The sequence below is a fragment of the Amborella trichopoda genome, chromosome 1, assembly GCF_054954075.1.
Source record: "Amborella trichopoda isolate Santa Cruz 75 chromosome 1, AtrichopodaSantaCruz75HAP2 v2.0, whole genome shotgun sequence".
Lineage (NCBI taxonomy): Eukaryota > Viridiplantae > Streptophyta > Magnoliopsida > Amborellales > Amborellaceae > Amborella > Amborella trichopoda.
In genome coordinates this window covers 1773899-1797663 of record NC_142336.1, presented here as the reverse complement: position 1 = coordinate 1797663, position 23765 = coordinate 1773899, and the positions used below count along the sequence as shown (strand labels likewise).

The 23765-nt window shown below is 35.3% G+C and overlaps 1 protein-coding gene across 6 annotated transcripts in view; it reads right to left on the bottom strand.

The window, feature by feature from the left end:
• Positions 1 to 18963, bottom strand: part of MOS4 (modifier of snc1,4) — a 32926-nt gene extending 13963 nt beyond the window's left edge. For 4 of the 6 annotated variants that reach the window (XR_016060244.1, XM_088873121.1, XM_088873204.1 and 1 more), the window contains exons 1-5: positions 18572 to 18963; positions 4753 to 4928; positions 1693 to 1776; positions 257 to 326; positions 17 to 150 (exon numbers count right to left, since the gene is read on the bottom strand). Coding sequence is in view for 3 of the 6 variants with exons in the window: in XM_088873121.1 (XP_088729247.1) it covers positions 17 to 150; positions 257 to 326; positions 1693 to 1776; positions 4753 to 4928; positions 18572 to 18808 (701 nt within the window). In the remaining 3 variants the exon portion in view is untranslated. Of the gene's footprint in view, positions 1 to 16; positions 151 to 256; positions 470 to 1692; positions 1777 to 4752; positions 4929 to 18571 lie in introns of all 6 variants that reach the window. The other 2 variants (XR_016060275.1, XR_016060274.1) reach the window with 1 other exon arrangement.
• Positions 18964 to 23765: the final 4802 nt, after the last annotated feature.

Genomic DNA, 23765 nt, shown 5'->3' with positions numbered 1-23765 from the left:
AGAAGAGTTGGTGTACTCGTCTTTGGCCTGTTTCATGAGTTCTTCAATATGTTTCTCCATCTCAACACATGCAGACTCGATCTCTATATACTTTTCACAAAGCTCCTTCCATTGCAAAGCCAGATAATTGAGCTCAGAAACTGCATTTTGCTGGCCAAGGAATCCCGAAATCTTACAATCATCAGTATTATTTGAGACGAAAGATGGTTATCCAAGGCATTCATGGATAAATGAAGAAGCATATAGAGAATATCACCTGATGAAACTTCCTTTTACTGTTCAAATTTTCTATCTTTTCATTGTATTCCTGCACGTTTGCCTGCATCCTATAAAAGAACACCACATCAACTGCAAATGGATTTTAGACGAAACAAGTTGGTTGCACGTGCACTGCTCAAAATGGGGAAAAGAATGATCTCCAGTAAGCGCATTTGGAAACGAAAGATATTAAATCAAGGACTATATTTTCCTGCAAAAATAGACATGCAAAATACTGAAGGAAATGTAACATCAAGAGGTCAGAAAGAATAATTAAAACAGAATAAAAGAACCGATAGTTGCCATACCAATAAGAAATTAAACAACAAAAAAATTCAGAAAATAATTTTAAAAAGTGGAGAGAGAGAGAGAGAGAGAGAGAGAGAGAGAGGTTCAAAAAAACTAGTGAAAATAGAAAAGTAGACGTGCAATACCAAAAAAAAAAAATCAAACAACAAAAAATTTTGGAAAATAAATTTTAAAAATGGAGAGAGATGCAGAGAGAGAGAGAGAGAGACAAAAAAACTAACGTAAAGAGAGAAGAAAAGTTGAAATAGAATGGATAAAAAGAAAAGTATAAAGGAAGTCATTCAATACAACAAAAGACTGGTAAATTATAGAGAAATAACTAGATGGGACATTCTAAAATTTGTGGAAGGCAGGTTTGTCATTTTTCTCAAAGTAAAGCCAATGGTGACTAGGTGATGACAATTGAAAACAAGACCTTTTTTTAACTTCTGAAAGGTCAATTTTTTATTATAAATCTACAACAAAGTTCAAACCAAAAGGATTCATTCGTATAAATAAATGGTTCGGTTCAGAACTAGTTGAATAGTTTTTCATTTGAAGTTGGTTCAACAATTTCAACTTGATTACTTCAGTGTGAGAAATAAAGGAAATTGCATTTCTCGCATATTCCAAATGGAAGAAAATTTCATGCATAGGCTAGATATGGATAAAACAATGTGAGAGGTGATTTATATGATACTTTCTCTGCATTAAAAGGGTTGAATCCTGATAAAAACATATGAAATTGGAACTCATTGTCCTCTCCAAATTGCTAATACCCATGTATTGGTCAGATTGGTACTGGTTAGATTCAACATTTTAATAGAATAAACAACTAAATGGAGTGAGGAGCCAATCAACAACAACAACAAAGTAGATTTGACGACATTTGGGAAAAATCAACAAGGCAGTATTTTTAAAAAAAAAATGTCATAACAGTGTTAAATAACCATATTAAATGGAGGACTAACAGTGATAAAAACTTAGCAAATAATATCAAATATCATCACATTTTGAGTTTTAGTAAAATACTAAAATGTATAATTTAGAACAATAAATGTTATCTGCTCTAATGCCACACAGAAATGTTTTAAAATATCAATATATTGTTTTTTATAAGTCTTTTCAAGATTTTCCATAACAAACCTTGCTAAGAAAGCTTCCAAGCGTTGATTGTTAAGTTTCCATATGTTCACTCCATGATTCATCATTAAATCAAGATTTTCAAGTCTGCAAAAAGCAAGAAGGAAATTCAGATATCATATAAAATGAACAAATAAATAAACCCAAAACACTACTGCATCTTGGCACAAGTGGTTTGTGAATGGTTGCAGATGGATGCATGCAACAATGCATAAAAATACACTACCCAAACAGAGGCACAACAACAAGAGAACAAAAGGATCCACTTTCAGTAACATTTTAGGGTTGTTTTAGAAGAACGGAAGTAAGAAGGAAAAGGGCATCTGTTCTTGTGGGCATAAACAAGCACACATGCACACACAAACATACAGAGAGAAGAAAACTCTTCTACAATTAAACATATGTGGCCGTACAAATGTTTTTACATTATTATTTGACCCATCCAGTCATCGAATACAGAATCCTTAACAAACAAGAAATATTAGAAGAACCATGAGAATTCTTTATCCTGATAAGGATGACTCAAAAGTAAAAGAAACTACAAACATGTAGGGTGAACCATGTACATTATTTGTTTTAAGAAGTAGCGAACAATCTAAACTGTTGATGGAATTAATGTCCTTGAATGAGCACTGATTCCATAGGTTATGCTGAAACTTTCTTTTCTTGTGGGATCAAGAAGGTCAAAAGGCACACTGAATCACACAGAAGCAGATTCTTTCTCATTTATCCAGCTCCAATGGGCTCTAGACATCCTAAATGTGTTTTAAGTTATTTAGCCCCATCTCACAAAGGTAACCAATGCTATGGTCATTCATCATACCTAGCTTCTTCATTTCCAAAAGTATAGCATTTTATCAAATTACATATTTTATTTCTCAAACTATTATGCTATTAGTAATTTAGTGACACCCCCAAGGTCTTCTAAACAAAGCTCCTCATTTGTCAATTGACCTTATTCTTCCTACAAGACCCTCATCATACTCAACTAGTTTTGAGCTTCTCATACTCTCTACTTTTCCAGGAAATCGTCCCAAGCTTCTCTAGCCTTTAATTTTGAGCAAGCTGCCAGCAGTGATCTACCCCATTCATCTAAGCTTGTTTTTCTCTTTTCTATGCATTCTTTCGATAACCATGAATCATCTAAGCTTGTTGCAAAACGTCTTCGTCATTACTCTCCAGAGAGGAAAGGTATTCCACACTTTTCTCAACCCCACATTTTTTGCAGTAACCCTCACTCTATGCCAGGCACCCATCGAAAGCAGCTTCAACTTGTTGGAAGTAATATTTCTAGGAATTGATTGTTGCGCCTAAATCAAATAATATACAAGATGCATCACGTGTGGTTAATAAAGCACAAGAGCATACTGAGCTGTGAACGATCGATTTTGCAGCTGTTCCATCCACATCCTCATTGCTTTTGCAACCTTGAACTGTTGACCTTTTTATTAGCTTGATGTGAACAGTGACTTTCTTTGAATTCTTTCACAAACAAATATTGAGCTGTACATGCAATTTTACCGCAAATCTTAACTTTTCAATGGTTACTTAATATTTTTCTTATTTTTATTGAATTTTTTAATTTTTAGTCAATTTTCTATTTTTAATATTGCAAAAAGATCCAGCCAGACAGACCACCAGTCGGACTGATTTTGATTAGACCAGCCCCTTTGTTGTTTAGAGCACCAGTCCAATCCTGATAACACTGCTATAAACACCTTCATCAAACAATTGCTAAGCCTCTCACACAACCATGAATGTCAAAGAATTGAAAAAGCTAGCATTATGGAAGTATAGAACATGACATTTTTTGGGAAATTAAGCATGAAACCCTCTCCATGCATGCAGGACGGGCAGTGAACTGACAAGGCCCCCATGTCAGAAATGCAATGACCGAAATATTTTACCAAAATACATTTCTGCTCTGATGACACTCATAGAACTAAAAATTACAAATTTCAGCCCATGGTCCAAGAACACCATGCACATTGAGTATTGTCACCACTAGAGTATTCAACTCATCAATTAAGGTATCAAAGATGGAGACTACACGTTAAAATATTTCAAATGTGTATTCAAGGAGTTACCTATCCTTTTTTTCATATTCAAAGGAGTTAACAGGAACCATGCTATAGACTCCTAGTTGGTTTTTTCCTCATAGCTAAGCCAAGTTGGACAACACACACCCCCACCCCCAATAAATAAATCAATAAATAAAAATAAAAATAAAAATAAAAATAAAATAAAAAATAGTACGAAAGCCTAATGGTTGAGGGCATATGTTATAATGTAATTTGTCATATTATTTGCATTTCTTTCTTCCCTTTTCTATTTCGGTAAATGATGACATAATCAAGATAGAACATAGGGATTAACAAGAAATAGTATGGACAAATTCATAAGACAGAAAAATATCCCATCCTTTCCAAGATACAACCAGATTTGCTAGCCAATCCACCACAAATGCGACCTACCTTGGTGCATGAAAACATTTATGTTTGATAAAAGGTTCATAAATATATACCCCAAAAAAAACTGAGAAACTACGAATTAATAATTTGTGTTTTCATAAAGTAGGTCATTGAAAGATGTCACTGTCAAAATAGGGAATTGAAAAGATGTGAACTATTATAATAAATATTCCAAAGGACTGAAAGCAGCATTCTAAATTTGAATGAACATGTACTGGAATGGTTTAGTCATATGTCGTGAGATCCCAAATTCTCAATCATTACTTTAACAAGTGTATCGTCCATTAGTTTCTCCCTTTCTTTCTTTCTAAAGACAGGATTTCATGCATTTTGATGCATCCATGTTGTGTTTTTAAAAACATAAATGCACATGTTAGTCTATGAATACACAATGGAACACCAAAGGATTTACCCAGATAAATGATCACACATGTAACAATACTCATGCTATTCACCAATGTCTACTTACTAAGTTTCACCATGATTTTACCAATTAAGCCGGCTGACCTCAACAGCAATTATAAAAGGACAAAACCCATGAGATAAAAATATAAATGATCTGATAATATGGGATCCTAGAGTCAAGAATTACCGTATAGTTTGGTGTTGAAGCTGACTTTGAGCATTTTGAAGAGCATTCTTCCAAGCAGTGACATCATTTCGCCTATTCACAGGCGGTGGCTCCAATCCATATCTTGACATGTCCATGGCCAATGGAGGCTTGCCTGCTCTCACGCGCTCATATTCTCGAGCAAGCATAGGGTTGTTCTGAGAAATATAATTTGCAACATAAGACATCCAATGATATTTATCAGGTGGTTATGAGAAATAGAACGCCAAATAATATTCAGAATTTCACACAATATATTCACAGAACAGAAAAGTATTTCTAACTTCATTAATCAACAGCTACCTGCAAAAACCATTACTCTATCAAACTATAAGATCCATCTAAAATCCCATAACCACAATATTCAAAGAACTTTCTTTTTTTCATGTTTCCATCAAACCCAACTCTTAGAACCCTAATCTACTAAATCCAATGGTTTTTGAGAATATGGTAGACCCAAGTCTACCAGTGTCAGAATAAGCCTGAGACCAACTTGCTGTGAATGAGCAGTCAGATGAGTGGCACAGCCATCATCATTCAGCAAAATTAAGGCATTTACTTTTGGCCTGTTGAAAACTAAGGTAGGGGCTATGTATCATTGTTACATGTCACATGGATTTAGACAAATCCTACACTCGACGTACTTAACAAGCATGTTGACACAGCAGACACCTACACAGCCAAGGGAAATCTGCATCTCAACGTGTTGCCAAAATTTTACTGTTTTTGGACACTTGGTGAAGGTATGAGACATGTGAGCCTATCAAGTAGTTGTACAAGACATGCTTGTCAATTATCAAGATAACCAGTGTTGCTCTTGACAACAATATGCCAAAAGAGGTTTGGACAGGAAAACATGTGGATTATTCTTTCTCTTGTGTTTTTTGTTATGATTCATACGCTTTGACTCCTAAGGAGAAGAAAACAAAGTTGGATGTCAAATCCAATAACTGCATTTTTCTTAGCTATGCAGATGGTACAAAAGGGTATAGAATGTGGGATCCTACTAACTACAATGAGATGTTACTCCTGACAAGTACTCATGCAGAAAATAAGGGAGAGTTAGATGCAAAAACAGTTGATGTATAACACACCCAAGTTAGAACCTAAAATTGTACAAGAGCTAGAAGAACATTTAGGTGGTATTGAATTAAGAAGATTTGAAAGAACTAAAGGACTCTTCTGAGGCTCAATGACTATATGTAGACTTATGCTTATCTAATAGAGGAGGATCAGTCAATTTCTCATGTTAAGGCAAGTGAAGTCAATGAAACCAGTTGAAGGAGTGCAGAGGGCATCCATGGAAGAGAATATGGAGATCCTGAGAAAAACCATCGGACCTTATCGAATTACCAAAGGGCAAACTGCAATTTGCAAGAGGGTCTTCAAGAAGAAGAAAGGTCTTGATTATGTTGTTATAAGGTATATAGCACAATTTCAATGAAAATTTTTCCTCTTGATGTGTGCATGACCACTATTAGAACTATTTTGCTTATGGCTAATGTTCTTTATTTAAAAATGAAATAATTGGATGTAAATACTACTTTCTTACAAGGTGACTTACTATAAGAAAGTTTTATAACCCAACCTAGGTGGTGCTGTTGAGGACGGTCGGAATTATTTGATTTGTAGGCTAAAGAAATTGTTGTATGGGTTGAAACAAGGCCAAGGAGTTGGTACAAACAATTTGATTCATTCATGTAGAGAAAGAATTATCATAAAAGTGACACTGATCATTGTGCCACTTTCGTAGGAATGTGATGATAGCTTAACTATCTAGTTATTGTAGGTATTATTTTTTTCTTTTGAATAAGTAATTGTATCTTGATGACATAATTGTTGCAGACTTAAAGAAAGAAATAGTCAAGGAATATGAAATCAAGGAATTAGGAGCCACGAATCAAATCCTTAGCATGAATGTGCTTAGAGAAAAGAAGAACAAAAAATAATCTACTTAAATTAGAAGAGTTATGTAGAGAAGGTTTTGTAGCACTTCAAGATGCACACCTTTTCCTATGCACATGAAGTTGCCTTTGAAACAACATCATAGACTCCTAACACCAAAGCAATCAAAACATGAATGTCTCGAGTACCGCATTAATCAGCAATAGGGAACCTCACGTTTTTATGATTAGCACCAGAACCAGTATAGCAAGAGCAACGAGAATGATAAGTGGATATATGGCAAATCCTAAACCATAATCATTGGACTACTGTGAAGTGGATCCTTCCTTATGTAAAGGGAACTTCTAATGTTGGTATTTGTTACAATGGGATGGACTTGGAAGTTGCTAGTTCTGTCAATGAAGATTTTGCGTTTGATTTAAATAAAAGGAGGTCTATCACTGTGCATGTTTTTCCCCTTGGTCAATGATGCAATTAGCCGGTTATCGAGGTTACACTTTATATTAGCTTTGTCTATTACAAAAACTAGATACATATCACTTACACATGCATCCAAAGAAGAAGTTTGGCTAAACAAGCTACTGAAGAGAATTTCATGCTACGAGAAAAGGGATATTGCTTCATTGTGATATCCAAAGTATCTATTTAGCAAATTTATCAAAAAAAAGTATCTATTTAGCAAAGAATCCAGTTTTAGACTAAAGTTTAGTTGTTGAAAACACATGTGATCCTGACTTGTTTCAGGAACCATAATCACATAATCGTGGGTGTTAGATGATTCCTATAGCAAATTCGCCGTCCGTACAATGCAAATCACCTGTTGTGTGATTCCCTCTGTATTGGAATCACGATCCAAAAAAATAGGAATCGTGTGTCCTATCTTGTTGGAATTGAGTTTCCTGCCTTTCTAGAATCACACATCAATCCATTGCTATCAATGCCATCCAAAATAGCAATCTAATAAAATAGGAATCGTGACTCCTATGTCGTTGGAATCATTGGCCCATCAAATTGGGATCAAGATTTCTACCTTTCAGGAATCACTCACCAATCCACTCAGGACCATGCCAGAAGTTTTAATTTAAAGCTCTATATTATTTATAATCTTGAATTCTGGACTCCATATATTGAATATGATTGCCCAGGGCTCCCATATTATCCGGACTGATGTCTTTGACAGCCCTCCCCTAACCATGGTCTCAGGTATTGGGCGCCCTTGGACGTAGCTCTCCACAACTAATGAAAACAAGGTCAAGCTCCCTTAGGCATCGACTTTCTTGGAGTTCCTAGAACTCCAAGAAAAGAATATGTTGTATGTTTTTCTCATGCTTATTTTAAGGACGAAACAAGGAACTACATCTTCTAACTAGAAAAGAGCCTCTGAGATGTGAACCTTGAGCTCTTAGAGAACCGTATAAGCATATACTTTAATGCTTTATTGAAAAACCCATTCAACATTGAGGTCTATCAAAAGTGCCACACCAAAACAAATCGTTTTATGTGTTTTTCAGGCATCTTTTGATGATGAAAGGAAGATATGCATCTTCTCAATCGAAAACGAGTCCGTGTGTTGGAACTCGAGCCCCTAGAAAACCATGTGCCTTGATGCATTATTTCAAAACCCTTTCAACATCGGCGTCCATTAGATGTGAGAAACAATTTTCATTTGTGAGGAGGGTGATGAACTGTTTAAGTATTTGCCATTGATACCCGCAAGGCTCAAGTTGAAAGTTGAAGATTCTTATTGATGCTTACCTGCCAAAGACATTACTATCATACTTCGCTAATAAATCTATAAATTTAGAAATTTGCATTTAATCTTCATTCTGTATTATTCGAACTTCAACTCCATGTTGATCGAAACAATGTTCAGTGCATCTATGAACCCCAGGTTTTGACCTTGTGGATCTAGTTTCCAAAAAATTCCGTATTCCTAAAATTGGGATCAAGGTCTCATACACGTCGAATCCGGTCTTATGCACCTATGAATCACAAATTTTGTGAGATGGAATCTAGATACCCAATTTCCAGGAATTCGTATTCAAAAAAAAAAATTTCAAACAAGATTTGAGAAATTTGGAATCATGATTCCTATCTTCCGAGAATCGTGATTCATCCTAGGAAACGCAGAATCACGATTTTGAACCAGATCGCCACCTTAGTACATGATTCGGGTAACTATAGACTAAACACAAATAATTTCAATATCACTTTGTTTGTAACGTTGTAGGAAATGAAATTTTTCTTTCAGGAAATTCCCGTGGAGGACAATCCAGCATAAATAATGACTAAGCCCATTGGAAATGGGAAGTTCAAGTGATGTAGAACTCTGTCAAAGTTAGAAGTTACTTAATGATTGGTAACTGATGGGCAGCGATTTCTGAGAGCAAATTATTTAGAATAAAAGCATGCCTTCAAGAGGGAGAAATGTTTGCAGTAAATCAATGTTATGGAAAGTAATGTAATTTCTCTTCACAAGTTTCCCAAATTTAGATTGAATTGAACCTATGTAGTTTCAAAACCATGTATTTCCAACATAATCCAAAATGGAAAAACTTAAAGATATGGTCTAAAGAGGACCACACGTATAAAATACCTTAGGGGTTTCTCCAAATAAGGATGTTCTTCCTAAAGAGAGAAATATACAAGAGAGAAAAAGATGAGATTTTTCTCGCAGCACTTTGATGAAATTTGTAGAGAGAAAATACCATGTTTTAGGGCATGCCAGAAAAATAATGTTTTAGTTGTATTCTCCATGCTTGTGTGGGGTTTTTTCTAATTAGTGGAAGAGAGAATTGTGTGATTAAGCAATTGCTTACATCCAAGAGGAAACAACTCTCTTACACTTGTTAGAAAATAACACCATGCAAGCATTAGAGAATACAAGGGCTACAAACTCTCTCTCACAAACTCTAAAACATGATATTTCCCTCTTTAAAAAACCAACAAAAGGACACACAGAAAAAAAAAAAAAAAAAGGACTCTTCTCTATCAGAAGGCTTCTCTAATGAGAAGCATTTCTCTCGAGAGAGAAAACACACAAGCCTCGCATGGACTCTCTCTTTACAAGAAATACCCAAAGATCAAACCCATCATAGATGCTTCCTCACCAGGTTTCTCTCAAAGAAGATAAAGGGAAGACCAACACCCAATTCAAGTGAGGCCCTTTCTATTCCTTATCTTTTGGTTTTGAAATGTATCTCATATGAGATACACCATAGCATTGGAAACATTTAGCTGTCTAATGGAAATGGGTTTCATTCAAATCCTCCAAACTTGCTTTCACACCTACAACATTCTTCCACTAGAAGACACATTTCCAATCCGATTAATTGTCTAGAAGCAATTGCTACCCACTGTGTACCAATTATCAAGTAACCTCAAGCCCCAAGGAAATTTACACCAAGTGAACTTGCTGTGTCCAATGGGTTTAATCAACTTCACAACAGTCTAGTGCCATGGCGTCGTATATCTACTCAAAACTTTAACTACTTGGGTTATGCCAGAATTGGTGCTAACTATAGCAAACAGAGGCTCCTTATGAGTAATGAATAGGGTCCTTGAAACATCTAGGTTTCTCTACTTTGGTAAATTGGTACTAAGACATTGTTTCAAAGACAAGTTCATATGCACATGAAATTGGTACCAACTCATTTGGCATTCTGCATATTGAAACATCACAGAGCCTTCTCCACATAACTCCAGAGTTAACCAGATTTTCCTGTTCATTGCATCTCTAGGTACACTCATCCCCATAAATCGTTCACATCTTCAAGTTTCTTCATTCATATTCACCAGCCAACTAAGCTTTAAGAGCTGAAATATTTTCATTATTTAGGTATGCAACAATCACGTTATTGTGGGGTAAAATCAAGAGCTCAGACCTGGAAGATCCATGGCCAATATAGTAACAACACAAAAGATGGTTAATCAACTAGAGTGAAAGGGAAACTACTTAGAGGTTTCTTGATCACCATCAGGAAAGGGAAAGAGAAAGGATCTCTCCAGCCAACTATGGTACTTCAATCACTATCAAAGGGTAATAAGGCCCCTCCACCTACCACACCACAACATCACATAAGGCTGCACCACTACACCAAGTAGGGTCATTTCAACAATACAATGTCATAGGAAAATTTCATTTCATTAATCAAAGCATATACGACAACCACCTTTGTTATAGCGAAATGAAGCACATATAAAACTCTCTCATTCCCAAACCATAGTAGGTTGACTAAATACCTACATCAAAATAAGAAATGAGTAAACTACCGCAGCACCAATTTCCCAAGTCCTCATGCATGCAAATCCCCATTTTGAAATGACTAAACTACTTTGACATAGAGACATCGAATCATGGACTGTTTTGAAACTCGCTAAATTTGACACCTTAAATACCGACTCAATGGAAATATGGACTACATTTGACTATATGGACTAAGCTAATTTGCCCCCACTAACTACAAATCTCTAAACAGCACCAAGGTTTCCAAAAACGCTAGGCAGCCTGCATGGCACCCAGCGCCTAGGCGGGCGCCCATAACCTCAGGCGCCCTGTAGTTTTTTCACTTTGGGGGTTTTCATATATTGAGGGTTTTTTCTTTTATTTTTTGACTTTGGGGGTTAAAAATAAACCCCATAACGTTTTTATACAACCTTGGGGGTCAAAATGACCCCTTTTGCCCTTTTGGGTGGTTTAAAAACACGAAAAAGGCCCTACGGCCATGGGCGCCCGCCCAAGCACATCCGCCCGTGTAGGGCCGCCTGAATCTAGGCATGCAGATTTTTGGTCCAGGCCACCTAGGTGGGCGCCTAGGCGTCAGGAGGACCATTTTTTAAAACATTGAACAACATTCAATAAACAAGATAATCCTGAACAGTCCATTCAATTGAACCCCAAATAACTTCAATCGCACCCATGAAATATATTTCGGTTCAGCCAGCTCTTGAATGCGATTTGCATCATTTCCGTTGGCTGGAACAAAATTTGTTCTCGAGTTTTTGCCATGGCCTCATAAACTTCTCTACTAGCTGATGGTGAAATCATAAAACTCCATCGAGTTGTCCATTTTGAGCAATTTAGCAAGTATCCAATGTTCCATGTTTGGCATACATGCGAGCCTATGGCTGCTGTCTGAGAGATTGGAATTGAATGCCCATGACAAAGAAGAGTCGCTTCCCACCACAGAGGTTTGACTTCCCACCAAAGAAGTTTCTCTCATAATGCATTCCCACTCCACCAAAAGTAGAGACTGAGCACATTTACTCAAAAGCCATTTTGACCCCTAACTGAAACCACTCTATTCTATAAGGCAGAATTTACATGGCCAATACTTTCATAACCCATAAGAGCCTCCTTTCTTTTCATTTTTCTTTTTCTTTTCTTTTTTTTGATTGATCATAAGAACCTCCTTTCTTTCCAAAAGAAGTGATCAACCAACTAAATTGTATTCTATAAAGATTAGCTTTCAATGGTTCTACCAAGCAGGCGTTTCTTTTAATGCTACTAACTTGAAAAGCTTTCAGGCAATGTTGGAAGCAGTGGGTCAGTTTGGGTAAGGTTTAGGGCTCCAACTATTTATGAGCTTAAGGAGTCATTGCTTAGAAAAGAAGTCGAGCTTACTAACAACTTTTTGAAGACCCACAAGAATGCATGGGGGATATACAGTTACACTATTAAGACTGAAGGTTAGAGTGATAAGAGAAATAAAAGCATTATGAATTTGATGGTAAATTATCCATTAGGGGCAATTTTCTTAAGGTCTATTGATGCTTTTGACAACATTTGTGATTTATAGAGGAGGTGGGGGAAGACAAAGTAGTCCAAGTGGTGACCGGGATGTATTCAGCCAATATGGAGGCAGATAGGTTATTGATGGCAAATAGACTGTATATTGTTTGGTCACCTTGCGTAGTACACAGCATAGACCTCATGCTTGAGGCGATTGATAAGAGGAAGTCAATGAAGACCATCAGAGTCTATATATACAGTCACACTCAGGTACAAACATAAGTTTTATACTATGCGTTGTTGTTAGTTGTTTTGATTATTTAGAATATACATGTTATGTGATGTCATTGTAAGTTTGTAACTTAGGGAAATTTATGCTGGGCAGGTCTTAGCCATGATGCCAAAGTTCTTTGAGGGTAAAGACTTGATGAGATCTGGGATGACTAAATTTGCAATCTTTGTCTGAACAAAAGGAATAGCTGAAGTTCATGTTTGTATCCGAGGATTTGGACCAAGTCCAAGTGGGCCAAGAAATCAGATCGGAAAGCAGTGATGGAGAATATCAAGGACTCACAATTTTTTAAGGTTCAGCATGCCATATATGTTTTTCAGCCATTAATAGCAGTACTCAAGATGGTCGTGCTGAGAAAGAACTCACGATGGGTCACATTTATAACGCTATGAAGGATGTTAAGGAAGAAATTAAGAAATTTGAGAATGATGAAGCTAAGTATGGAGAATATTTGAAGATAAATGGAACTACCAACTTCTACACTTAGTAGGGTACTACCTTAACCCTGGTCACTTTTATATTGATCATGAGGTGCATAGCAAGACTAATTTCATGGAAGCAATCAACCGAAGCAATATCACCCGAAGTCCAAGACAAGGTCATAATGGATTTAGAAAAGTATAGGCTCTCAACTGGGCGTCTTGGAAAGGAGCTGGCAATAAGATAGGGGACCAAGATCTCTTCCTGGGGAGTTTAGAACTTATTCATTTTGATTTCACGATTTGAGTATTAAATTTCAATTATACAGATATCCTATGTACTACATTTATATTTATGTGAAATAGCTGCATGGTGGAAAGCCATGGAGAAGCACCCCACATTTGCTGCAAATTGCCATGCGAATATTGAATCTGACTTGTAGATCATCTAGATGTGAGTGCAACTTCAGCATGTTTGAAGTGGAAATATTACTTACATAGTAGTTAGTCAGTTAATTTATTAGCATAACCTATATTATTTATTTCTAAATTTAATTGTTCATTCAACATATGTCTAATAGGTCGATACAACGTAGAGGAACAGACTTGAGAAAAAGAAATTGAATGACCTTGTCCTTATTTAGTATAATCAAAAGTTGCAGAAGCGCCATCAAGAGCTGAAGCACAATGAAAGGGAGGCTATTGAAGTTGATGATATAGATGATTCTTACAGGTGGGGAAAGTTGAGGTATTCCCTGGAGAGGGCTTGACATGGGGCCAAGTTCATGAGGTTGTTGGGACACCATTGAACCCTATGCGGACCACTCAATCTCAATCTCAAAGCCAAAGGAAGGGAAGGAGGAAGGCAAAGGAGAAGGGCAAGAGGTTGATGGGATTGAGAGAGGAGGATGAAGCGAATTCAAATGAGACAAGGGATGATGCTCAATATGTGGAGGAGGGGGATGACTCTTATTATGATTCCATGGCATCATCATTAGATTCTACTCATGGTGGTAATGACATAGAATTGTCAAAAGTTATTCGGGGTGGTGATGAGTGGTGACCTAGAATTTTCCTTGACTTTTGACGGATGTGTTATTAATTTCTGTAATGCAATATATTAATATGACAATTTAGTTTTGTCGCAATTTGATGATGTTTGTCTTCATAACTACCCTTTTTTTTTATTTTCAAGGGCTTTGGGGCTCTAAAATTGCCTTAAAAACTCACTAAGTGGCCTAACCACTGCCTAAAAACTTCTTTTTTCCGTTTTTTTTTTTTTCTTTCTCTTGTGTGTGTGCGTGTGTGTGGAGCCCGCCTGTGTTCCTGGGCACGCCCTCCTAGGCCGCCAGGTCCCCAAACCGCCTAGGTGGGCACATCCAACTTTTTGAAGATTAGATGGAAGCATTTCGACCTTTGACACTTCTAATCATGCCTCCTTGGATAATCCATCCAAAACAATTTCATAGGAAATATCCCCTCTATAACTTGTAAGATTGAGAATGGATCCATAGAAAGGAGACTACCACTCTTGCAACGACATGATGAGAGTGCAATGTCCCTACAAATATTACCACTAAATTCATGTTTCAGAGCTTTAACATTGGCTTGCATGACTGCCTCCATACTCTCCAAGCATCTATGAGGCCACTGTGATGCATTGACATTAGTAAGGATAGATGGAGAAAGTTGAAATTTGAAAACCATGGGTCGCCATCTCTCTAAGGCATTGAGACCCATTTGCTAGGATACTCATGTCAAAAATGACCCGAGATTGAAGTGTGTCAATTTATTGAACCTCTCCTAAGCATTTCACTGTCACATTTTCTCCACATTGAAATGTACCGCATCTATGATACAAGTGCACAATACTATTGGCCATAAACACACCTAAGGAAAACTCTTCTACTAGGGCATACAAAAAACTCTAATCTTTGAGGCTTGCTTTTGTGGAACTTTGTGGGGTCGAGATGCAAATATTAGGTTCCTTAGATTTAGGTTTTAGAGAACGATGATCAGGAACAGATTTGAACTTTTCCATCAAAGCTGCACAACAACTCGACCTAAACTATCACATTGAGTATGATTTCAGCAACCCTTTGGTGAGCATCTCCTACAGCAAACTCACCAACTGGTGTTCAGGGGGAATTACCATGAACTCTTTGGTGTCAACCTCACATGGCACCCCAAATTCAGGTAAAACTCCAGAGAGAAACAATATCAGCAATATCACTTGATTTACTTCCTTCATAATCACTCTTTTTGCAACTTCCTAGGGTAATTAAGGAACCAATTACCTCCAACATTTTGGGAACACCTCCTTCACTTTCACCCAGTTCTTCATCAAGGATATGAGAATTCACGAAATCGTCTCCCAAGGATGGGATCTTCTTCTCGATCCCCTTTAAAGATCGAATCATCACTAAAGGTAAGATTGCTTTCAAAGATAGGTTCACACACTTCTTCATTAAGATACTCCCATCAAATATTGATGAAGAATTGCAATCTATGATTTGCTAGTTCTAAGGACCATTTGACAACAACGTCTCTCCATAATCGTCCTATGGCAGAGCTCCATAAGATTTAGGGAGATCAGCGTCAATACCCAAATCATCATCCCAGCAATAAGTGCATCTATGCCACACCAAAATACTCATTCAAGCCATCTTCCAACTCACGCCTATATCAAGGCCCTTGCATACCATGGCCTTTGAAATCTGATTCTGCTGACATCATTTTGATCACCTTGTTGCTTTATGATGTAAACCATCAAAACAAGCTAGATTTGAGTGGACCTGACTTTCCTTGCACAATAAAGAAACCCCAAAACCCTAGATAGGTCCTGGTACTATTGTTCACACCCTGTTTTGACTATTCATTCCCCAAAAAGTGTTAGAAACCCTAACACCCCAAGCCCTTTTTATTACATTATAATAAAAAAATACCAAAACTACCCCCTCTTAAGTTAAAATATTATAAAAATATCCCATAAGCCCCTTCATGCGATTAAAACATAAAAGGTCCCTAAATCGTCCAAACTTAATTAAAACATTGGAGACCACTAAGAGACTGTAAAAACAGCAACAAACTAAAAATAAACTTCTTCAAAAGGTCGGCCTTCCCGTCTTGGATCTCCTTGCAACCTTGGGATGTAAATCATCATAAAAGGATGGATGGATTGATTGGGTCAAAAGCCCCATGGGAACTATCATGACTAGCCGAAGGACCGTCGCTTGCATCAGTTTTATCATTGTAGACCTTATTTGCCCCGAGGGTATGCTTGCCGATCCAGATCACGCATCACCAAGGCCATCAATTCCTTTTAGATGGTTCACCTTTTCAACCAACCTATCCAAGTCGAGCACCAAATCAATGGCCATGTCCTACACCATGACCAACCATCATGATCAGTGCAACTCACGACCTAGGTTTGATACCAAATAGTGCCAAATCAGGAGCACAAACAGGGAAGTTTCATGGTCGATTCAGCAACAACACGAAAGCAAGTCAATCAACCATGGTGAAAGGAAAACCATTTAGAGAAAAACGATTTAGAGATCTCTTGATCACCATCAAGAAACCAAAAGGGAAAGGAACTTTCTAGGCAACCAATGCTATCAGGATTGACCGGCCACTGAACCAGTGAGGGGTTTGGTCGTCAAAACTGATCCAAGCATTGTTCAAACCGGTTGGACCAGTCTCCAACAATTTGCTTAACTTTGTTTAGTTGGTCGAACAAGTAAAAAATGAGCAATCTGACCCACCAAAACGGATCAACCATAATTTTGTGGCCAAAATTGGTTTCTGCTTTAGACTAGACCGAACTGGTCAACGCAAACAATCCGACCAGTCAAAACAGATCAACCATAATTTTGTGACCAAAATTGGTTTATGCTTTAGACTAGACCGACAAAGGCACTAGTTGGTAGTTCCAACAATCGGACAAGCTAGTCTGGTTTGGTCTTAATGACTATGCAACCAACAACAATATATCGATTATTGCCGAAGTAAGAATATAAAGTCCTTCCAACCTACCACACCATACACCATGTCAGGTTACACCACTTTGCCAAGTAGGGCAATGTCGGAGGAGAATTCATGTGACTGATTAACCATCTTTGATACAGCAAAATGAAGTACATATAGGGCTCTCCCATGCCCAAACCCTGAATAAACATTGACTAAAATAAGGAAATAACTAAACTACCCTAGCACCATATTTCCCCCACAATTAACTCCTTATGCGTGCAACTCCTCATGCATTGGAGCTCACTACTTTGGGCTGGCGACCCACAATACATAGACTCGTGGATCACCTTGAAACTCTTTTACTTTTAAAATCAAAATACCAGTGGAAACATGGACTACATTGACTCGTGGACCAACCCAATTTACCCCCCATTAACTCAAAATCCCAAAATCAGCACTGGATGATTAAGATAATCCCCAACAAGTTAATCTCATTTCAGCCCAAATAATTGCAATCACACTCATTAAATAAATTGGTTCCAGCTAGTTCCTGGATGCAATTTACATCACACTGACATACAGTAAAAGCTAGGAAACTTGGCTCATAAATATTCGGGAAACATAGAACCAGACATGATTTAACTCTACAGCATGGATACTACTGTTTTATCCTTTTTTTTATAACACTGTTTTATCTGTTATCAAGAACCAACAAGTTGGATACCAATGGTTTATTCGGTTTTTCTCCAATAAGTACATACGACTACCGCATTTCTATGTTTCTTAATAAAATCCACTTTGCTATGATACAAGAAGTAGCACTTAACCGTTGTTGAGCTTCTGTAAAGAAGAAAGCCATAAGCATGATAATAGAAAACACATGCCAATTTAATTTATCCTTAATGTATCATCTTCCTTAGCTATGAATTTTGCTATTCCAACTCCAACAATTATAAAAGAAAATAAGATAAATAAAATGAGCTTCAAGTCCAATATTAAAAATAAGCAAAAGTAATAAGACAGCTAAAATAATAATCCCCTCACACTGCTCTATATTACTTAACCCTTTCTAACCCTCCCCCTATGTTGTTATTTTCTTTTTTAGTTTTTCTTCCTTCCTTTTCTATTGGTTTCCTTTACCTCTTATTTTCGTTATTTTCCCTTTTGTGAGCACCCGAATTGTGGGCTGCCCTCTATTCACACCTTGTGAGTCTTTTGTAACAACTATTGTATTTATTATATTGTCACCTTTATTCAAAAAATAAGACAACTAAAACGAACAGAAATGCATGTAGAAATTGAGATCCGAATGGTTCCAAAGAGATGCAGAGATTCACAGGAGAAATAGGCACAATATCACATAAAAAAAACAGATGAAGAAATCCCATCCTAATAAAATCCCACAAAATAGAGTAAATATCTACATAATCTCAGACTTCTTACACATTCATCAATTAAATATCTAAAAGACATGGAAAACAACACCTCAAAGTTGAATTTGGGAGCAGGAGGTAGAATTTTCAGGAAATCCGATGGCTTCTTTGTGCTATTCCTCATCTCCTCTTCAACAAGCCTGTCTACCTCTTCCTTAACCTTGAGATTGCCATAGTCGTCGTCAATGTAAGGGAGAGCATCCACTAAATCAGTGTTTAAACCGCCATTCCAGCTAGGGTTAGGGTTTTCTGGGTTCCCCTCTATGAGTAAGACCTTCCCGTTCGCCATTGCACTCTCTGTTTGAAGTCTCAGTAGGTTTTGTTTTTTTTGCTACTTTTATTGTCTTATGGAGATAGAGATGGCAAAAAAAATACCTCTGATACAGCCTTTGGGGAGAGAGGGAGAGGAAGAGGGAGAGGGAAAGAGGTGGTTGGCAAACATACTTGTAAAAAAATTCGGAATTTAGAGAGAGAATGAGAGGCAAATTTTGATTTGAGAGAGAGAGAGAGAGAGGTGGCAATAATTCATTGAATGATTCTGATGTTGAGAGAGAAGGATAGGCAAATTTTGATTTAGAGAGAGAGAGGCAAATTTTGATTTTGGAGGGAGCAAATTTATACTAAGTTTTGGATTTCGGAGCAAACCCAAAAAAAAAAACAAAAAAAAATGGGTGCGGTTTGTATATAACCTAGGCTCTAAACAATCAAATTAGAACCTATCTTCAAATAGTATCGAAAAATGAGATTTCAATATTGAAAATCTTAGTGATAGACTTCAAATATATTTTAATCTTTATTTATAAAGTTCAAAGCTTCAAAAATAGTGTAGATCTATAAATCTATGAAAGCTTGAAAATTGACTGTCCAAAAATACATTACAAAATACACTATTTTCAAAACTTGAAATCAATTTTTTTCTCATGTCCATACATCTTAATGTCCAGATGATCAATTTAAGGATATTTGAGCATCAAAACAACTTCTTTTGATAAAATTTTTGAGATAAGCTCAAATTTGATTGTTTAGAGCCTCGGCTCTATATAAACTTTTCCCAAAAAACATAGGATAGAAGAGGGTGCGAACCATTGTTTCATGGGGCTGGACCGCATTTGTATAATATGTAGTCCAGAGGTATAAAGCATTCATCTTAAAAACCGATGCAAATAGGTGTTCTATCTAAAAACAATTGAAACTAATGGTCAACATGGGGTTTTTTAATATAATTATAGAAAATTGTTTCATATGGGCTGGACCGCATTTCTACATATGCCATCCAAAAAGTGTAAAGCATCCATTTCAAAGATGGATGCAAGTAGGTATTTCATCTAAAAACAATGGAAACTAACGATCAAAATGTTTTTTTACTATAATTATTATTTTTAATTTTTTAAATCTATTTATTTTTTCATATTCATGATCTCCATGATAGAGATTACATGCCTTTAAATGATGCAGTTGGCAGACTGATGCATATGTAGCTTTGGAGTTAAGGTGCATCTTCAAATTTTATCATGGTACATAATTTTGATGTAAAATGTTTTTAGGATTATCTCAAAATCTATTTTTACATCTAATTATAAAAATTTAAATTTAAAAAATGGTTAAAATCAAATAGATTTATAAACATATGAAAATCTTGAAAATGGATGGTGTAGATAATATGTTGTAAAATGTACTATTTATGAGACTTACAATCTTTTTATTTTTCATGGTCATACATCTCGATGTCGATATGATCAATCAAAAGGAGGGACCCGCATTTCTACGTGTACGGCCTTGCACCTAAATAATCCATTGAAAAAAGTTATTTTAATGTTGAAAAACCCTCAAATTGATCATCTCAACATTGAGATGTATGAATGTCAAAAAAAAACAAAAAAGATATTGAATTTCATAAATAGTGCATCAACACATTATCTAAACAATCCATTTTAAAGATTTTCATATATTTATAGATCTATTTAATTTTAGCCATTTTTTGAGTTTAAAATTATATTGTTGGAGATAAAAATAGATTTTCATATAATCTTAAGAATTTTTTACAAAATTTGGAGTTACACCTTAATTGGATTGTTTAAGGTTGCAACTTAATACAAACCACACCCAACAAAAATAGCCTTGGCCTTGATAAGTTAAAAAAACTGGGGAAGTAAACTGTAGTATTGTTTACTTTTGGTGAATACTGTTTTGTTTCTTTATGGTGAAGAACGATAACAACCGTTTTTAACCATCAAAATGTAAAGTAATAACTTAACGGGTAGTACCAACGATTGTATTTAAAGTTTAGAAAAATAAAATAATTTATTTGTATATTATAAAATTGTGGTGACATTCATTATGAATTTTGAAGTAAATAACGGGATTCAAATACTATAGTTAGGTTCATTACGAAATTTTTGGTTGAATTTATTAGAATTTTTTAGAAAATAAAATATGTTACAAATGTGCCAAAATATCCTAATGAGACTGTTGGTTTTTTAAACCCATTTCATTTTAGTACCTTTTGAAATAGAGAAATTTATCGGTATATCTTATTTAAATTTTGATTCGAGATTTTTATATTGCGAATAACTCAAAATTTGTGTATATTATGCACATGTCTCGTTTATCTATCTTTTCCTTTTTCTTTCAATTTTACCCATGTGACTTTGGATATTGAAAATATGAAGTTATTAGTCATCTTTAAAAATATATATATGATTTTCTACTTCAAATATTGAAAATCCGAAGTCACAATTGACTTTGGTTTTTGATTATCCATAACAAGTTACATGGAAATCTCAATTACAATGTAATTTTGGTTTTCTTTCCTAAAAATAACTTAAAATATGACTATAGATATTCAAAATCCGAAGTCATTTGGGACTTCGGATATCCATTGAGTCAGGGGCAAAGTTTAAATAACAACTAGATGATGAACACAAGGGACGCGTGTGTAATATACAAAAATTAATGGGACTTTTATAATTACAAATTTTAAATGGTCTACGAGGATAAATATAGTAAAAATATGATAAAATTACCATTGTCAATATTGAAAACTTAAAGTAGGGATATTTTGGTTACTTAATCACGGTTCTCAGTCTTGAATATGGACAATTTGTTATTTTTTTAATACATGAGCGAAATGAAACTTGAAAAAAAAAAAAAACCTTAAAGAAAAAAAGAAAAAAAAATTACGCAATTCAACATATGTATTTGAAAAAATAGATATATTCCCTTTAAGCACCAACTAAAACGGATAATAACTAAATAAATAAGTAAATAAAACTGTCTATATCTCCCCCCGGCTTTTTTTCGCTCTCTTTCTCTATTTTCATCTTAAATCCTATATAAATATTTTTATAAGAAAATCTCCAACTAAATCCTTTAAAATTAGGATTCCCTTATGAACAACTTTTAACAAAATATATTATAGCCAACTCCTATTTAAAACTTCATATTTTGCCTCTTAAATCCTACACATAAACTCTAAAAATAGGGGAAAAAAAACGAACAACAACTTTTAACAAAATATGTTATAGCCAACTCCTATAGAAAATTTCATATTTTGCCTCTTAAATCCTACACATTAACTCTAAAAATAGGGGAAAAAAAAAGATATTGCATGAGTTGCCCCCTATTGAAGTAAGGTGCACCTCAATACTATACCGAAAGTGTAGTTTCGGTGCCACAAAGTCTTGCAATGATATGAAAATCTATTGTTGCCCCCAATTATGAAATTTAAAGTTCCATAAATTGTGACAATTAAGTAGATCTATAAACACTTGAAAATATTGAAGAACGGATGGTCCATATAATGTGTTAGAAGATGAACTATTTATACGACTATAAATCCCCTATTTTTGTAATGTCTATGAATCTCAATGTCAAGATGATCAATTTGATAATTTTCGAGCATAAAAATAATTGTCACTAGTGTTTTTTTAGGTGCACCTTACCTATACAGTATAAGGTTGAGACATTATATAAACTTTTTCCTAAACCCTTATCTCTTGAGCCCCAATTTTTGGGACCTTCACCTTTTAAATCTAGGGACCAGCTTCAATAAAATAAAATTTATTGGAAAAATATAATCTTAAAATTGAACACGGAACTTCACCTTTTAAATCTAGGGACCAACCTCGATAAAATAAAATTTCACATCTCATATTTTATGTACGTGGAAAAATATAATCTCAAAATTGAACAAGGACCACCTAATTTTTGAAGTACATAATCCAAGTGTTAAAAAAATCAAAATCCACATTTATTTTTGTTGAAGTAAGTATCTTGTGATTCTTAAGTGGATCAAACCCATGTCGTTGCTCGTTTGCGGTAGGAATCAAACTCGAGACGTGGTGTTGTTATATGTCAATTGTTAACCATCCAAGTCCAAGCCCGATTCTTAAGAAAATAAGAGGTTAAAAAAAGTGAAATTTCAGTATAATATTTTGAGCAATGATCTAATGCAACGGTTGTATCGTAGTATAATGCAATAACACTTCTAGAAAACCATGTTTATGGTATTTATATGATCCCAAATGTGGCACATACACTCTCTTCATCTCAATAATTAATCCCTCACAAAAAAAAAATATCATTTTGAACCCTAAATATGGTCAAAATGAGTCACTTTAAAAAACGAATCTAGACCATTTATTTTGTGAATTGCACTATCATAGCCTTTATAAACTCAAAATCGTTTTTTTCTTTTTTAACATTGTTCATCTAATGATAATAAAACAATTAAAAAAAATAGAAAAGAAATAAATCTTTCTAAGGCCTAGATCTAAGCATCTCACCAAAATGAACGGCCTATGTTAATTGGACTAAAAAAATACTTTATAGGTTGTGTTTTCAAGTTTTTATTTTTTGTAAAAAATAGTGTATATTTGAAAATTTGGATCAAACAAATAGACATAAGATGATTTTTTAATGTTATTACATTATATTACTATACAACGGTTGCATAAAATTGTTTTGATATATTTTCTCGAGGCCAACTCAAGGTTTTCCCATTGTACTAATCTCTCTTAATAAATATACAGACCACACAATAAGCACATTAGAAAGAGATAATCTAATATGGTCCTGAACTAGGAACTACTGTAAATCTGCCGTAACTAGCACTCAATAAAGGGATGAGTAACTAGCACTCAATAAAGGGATGAGGTATGTATTAGGTACCCACCTTCTATTAAATAAGTAAATTTGAATGAAAGATGTAGTTCACTTTTGATGGTTTGAAAGTCCATATTCAACCC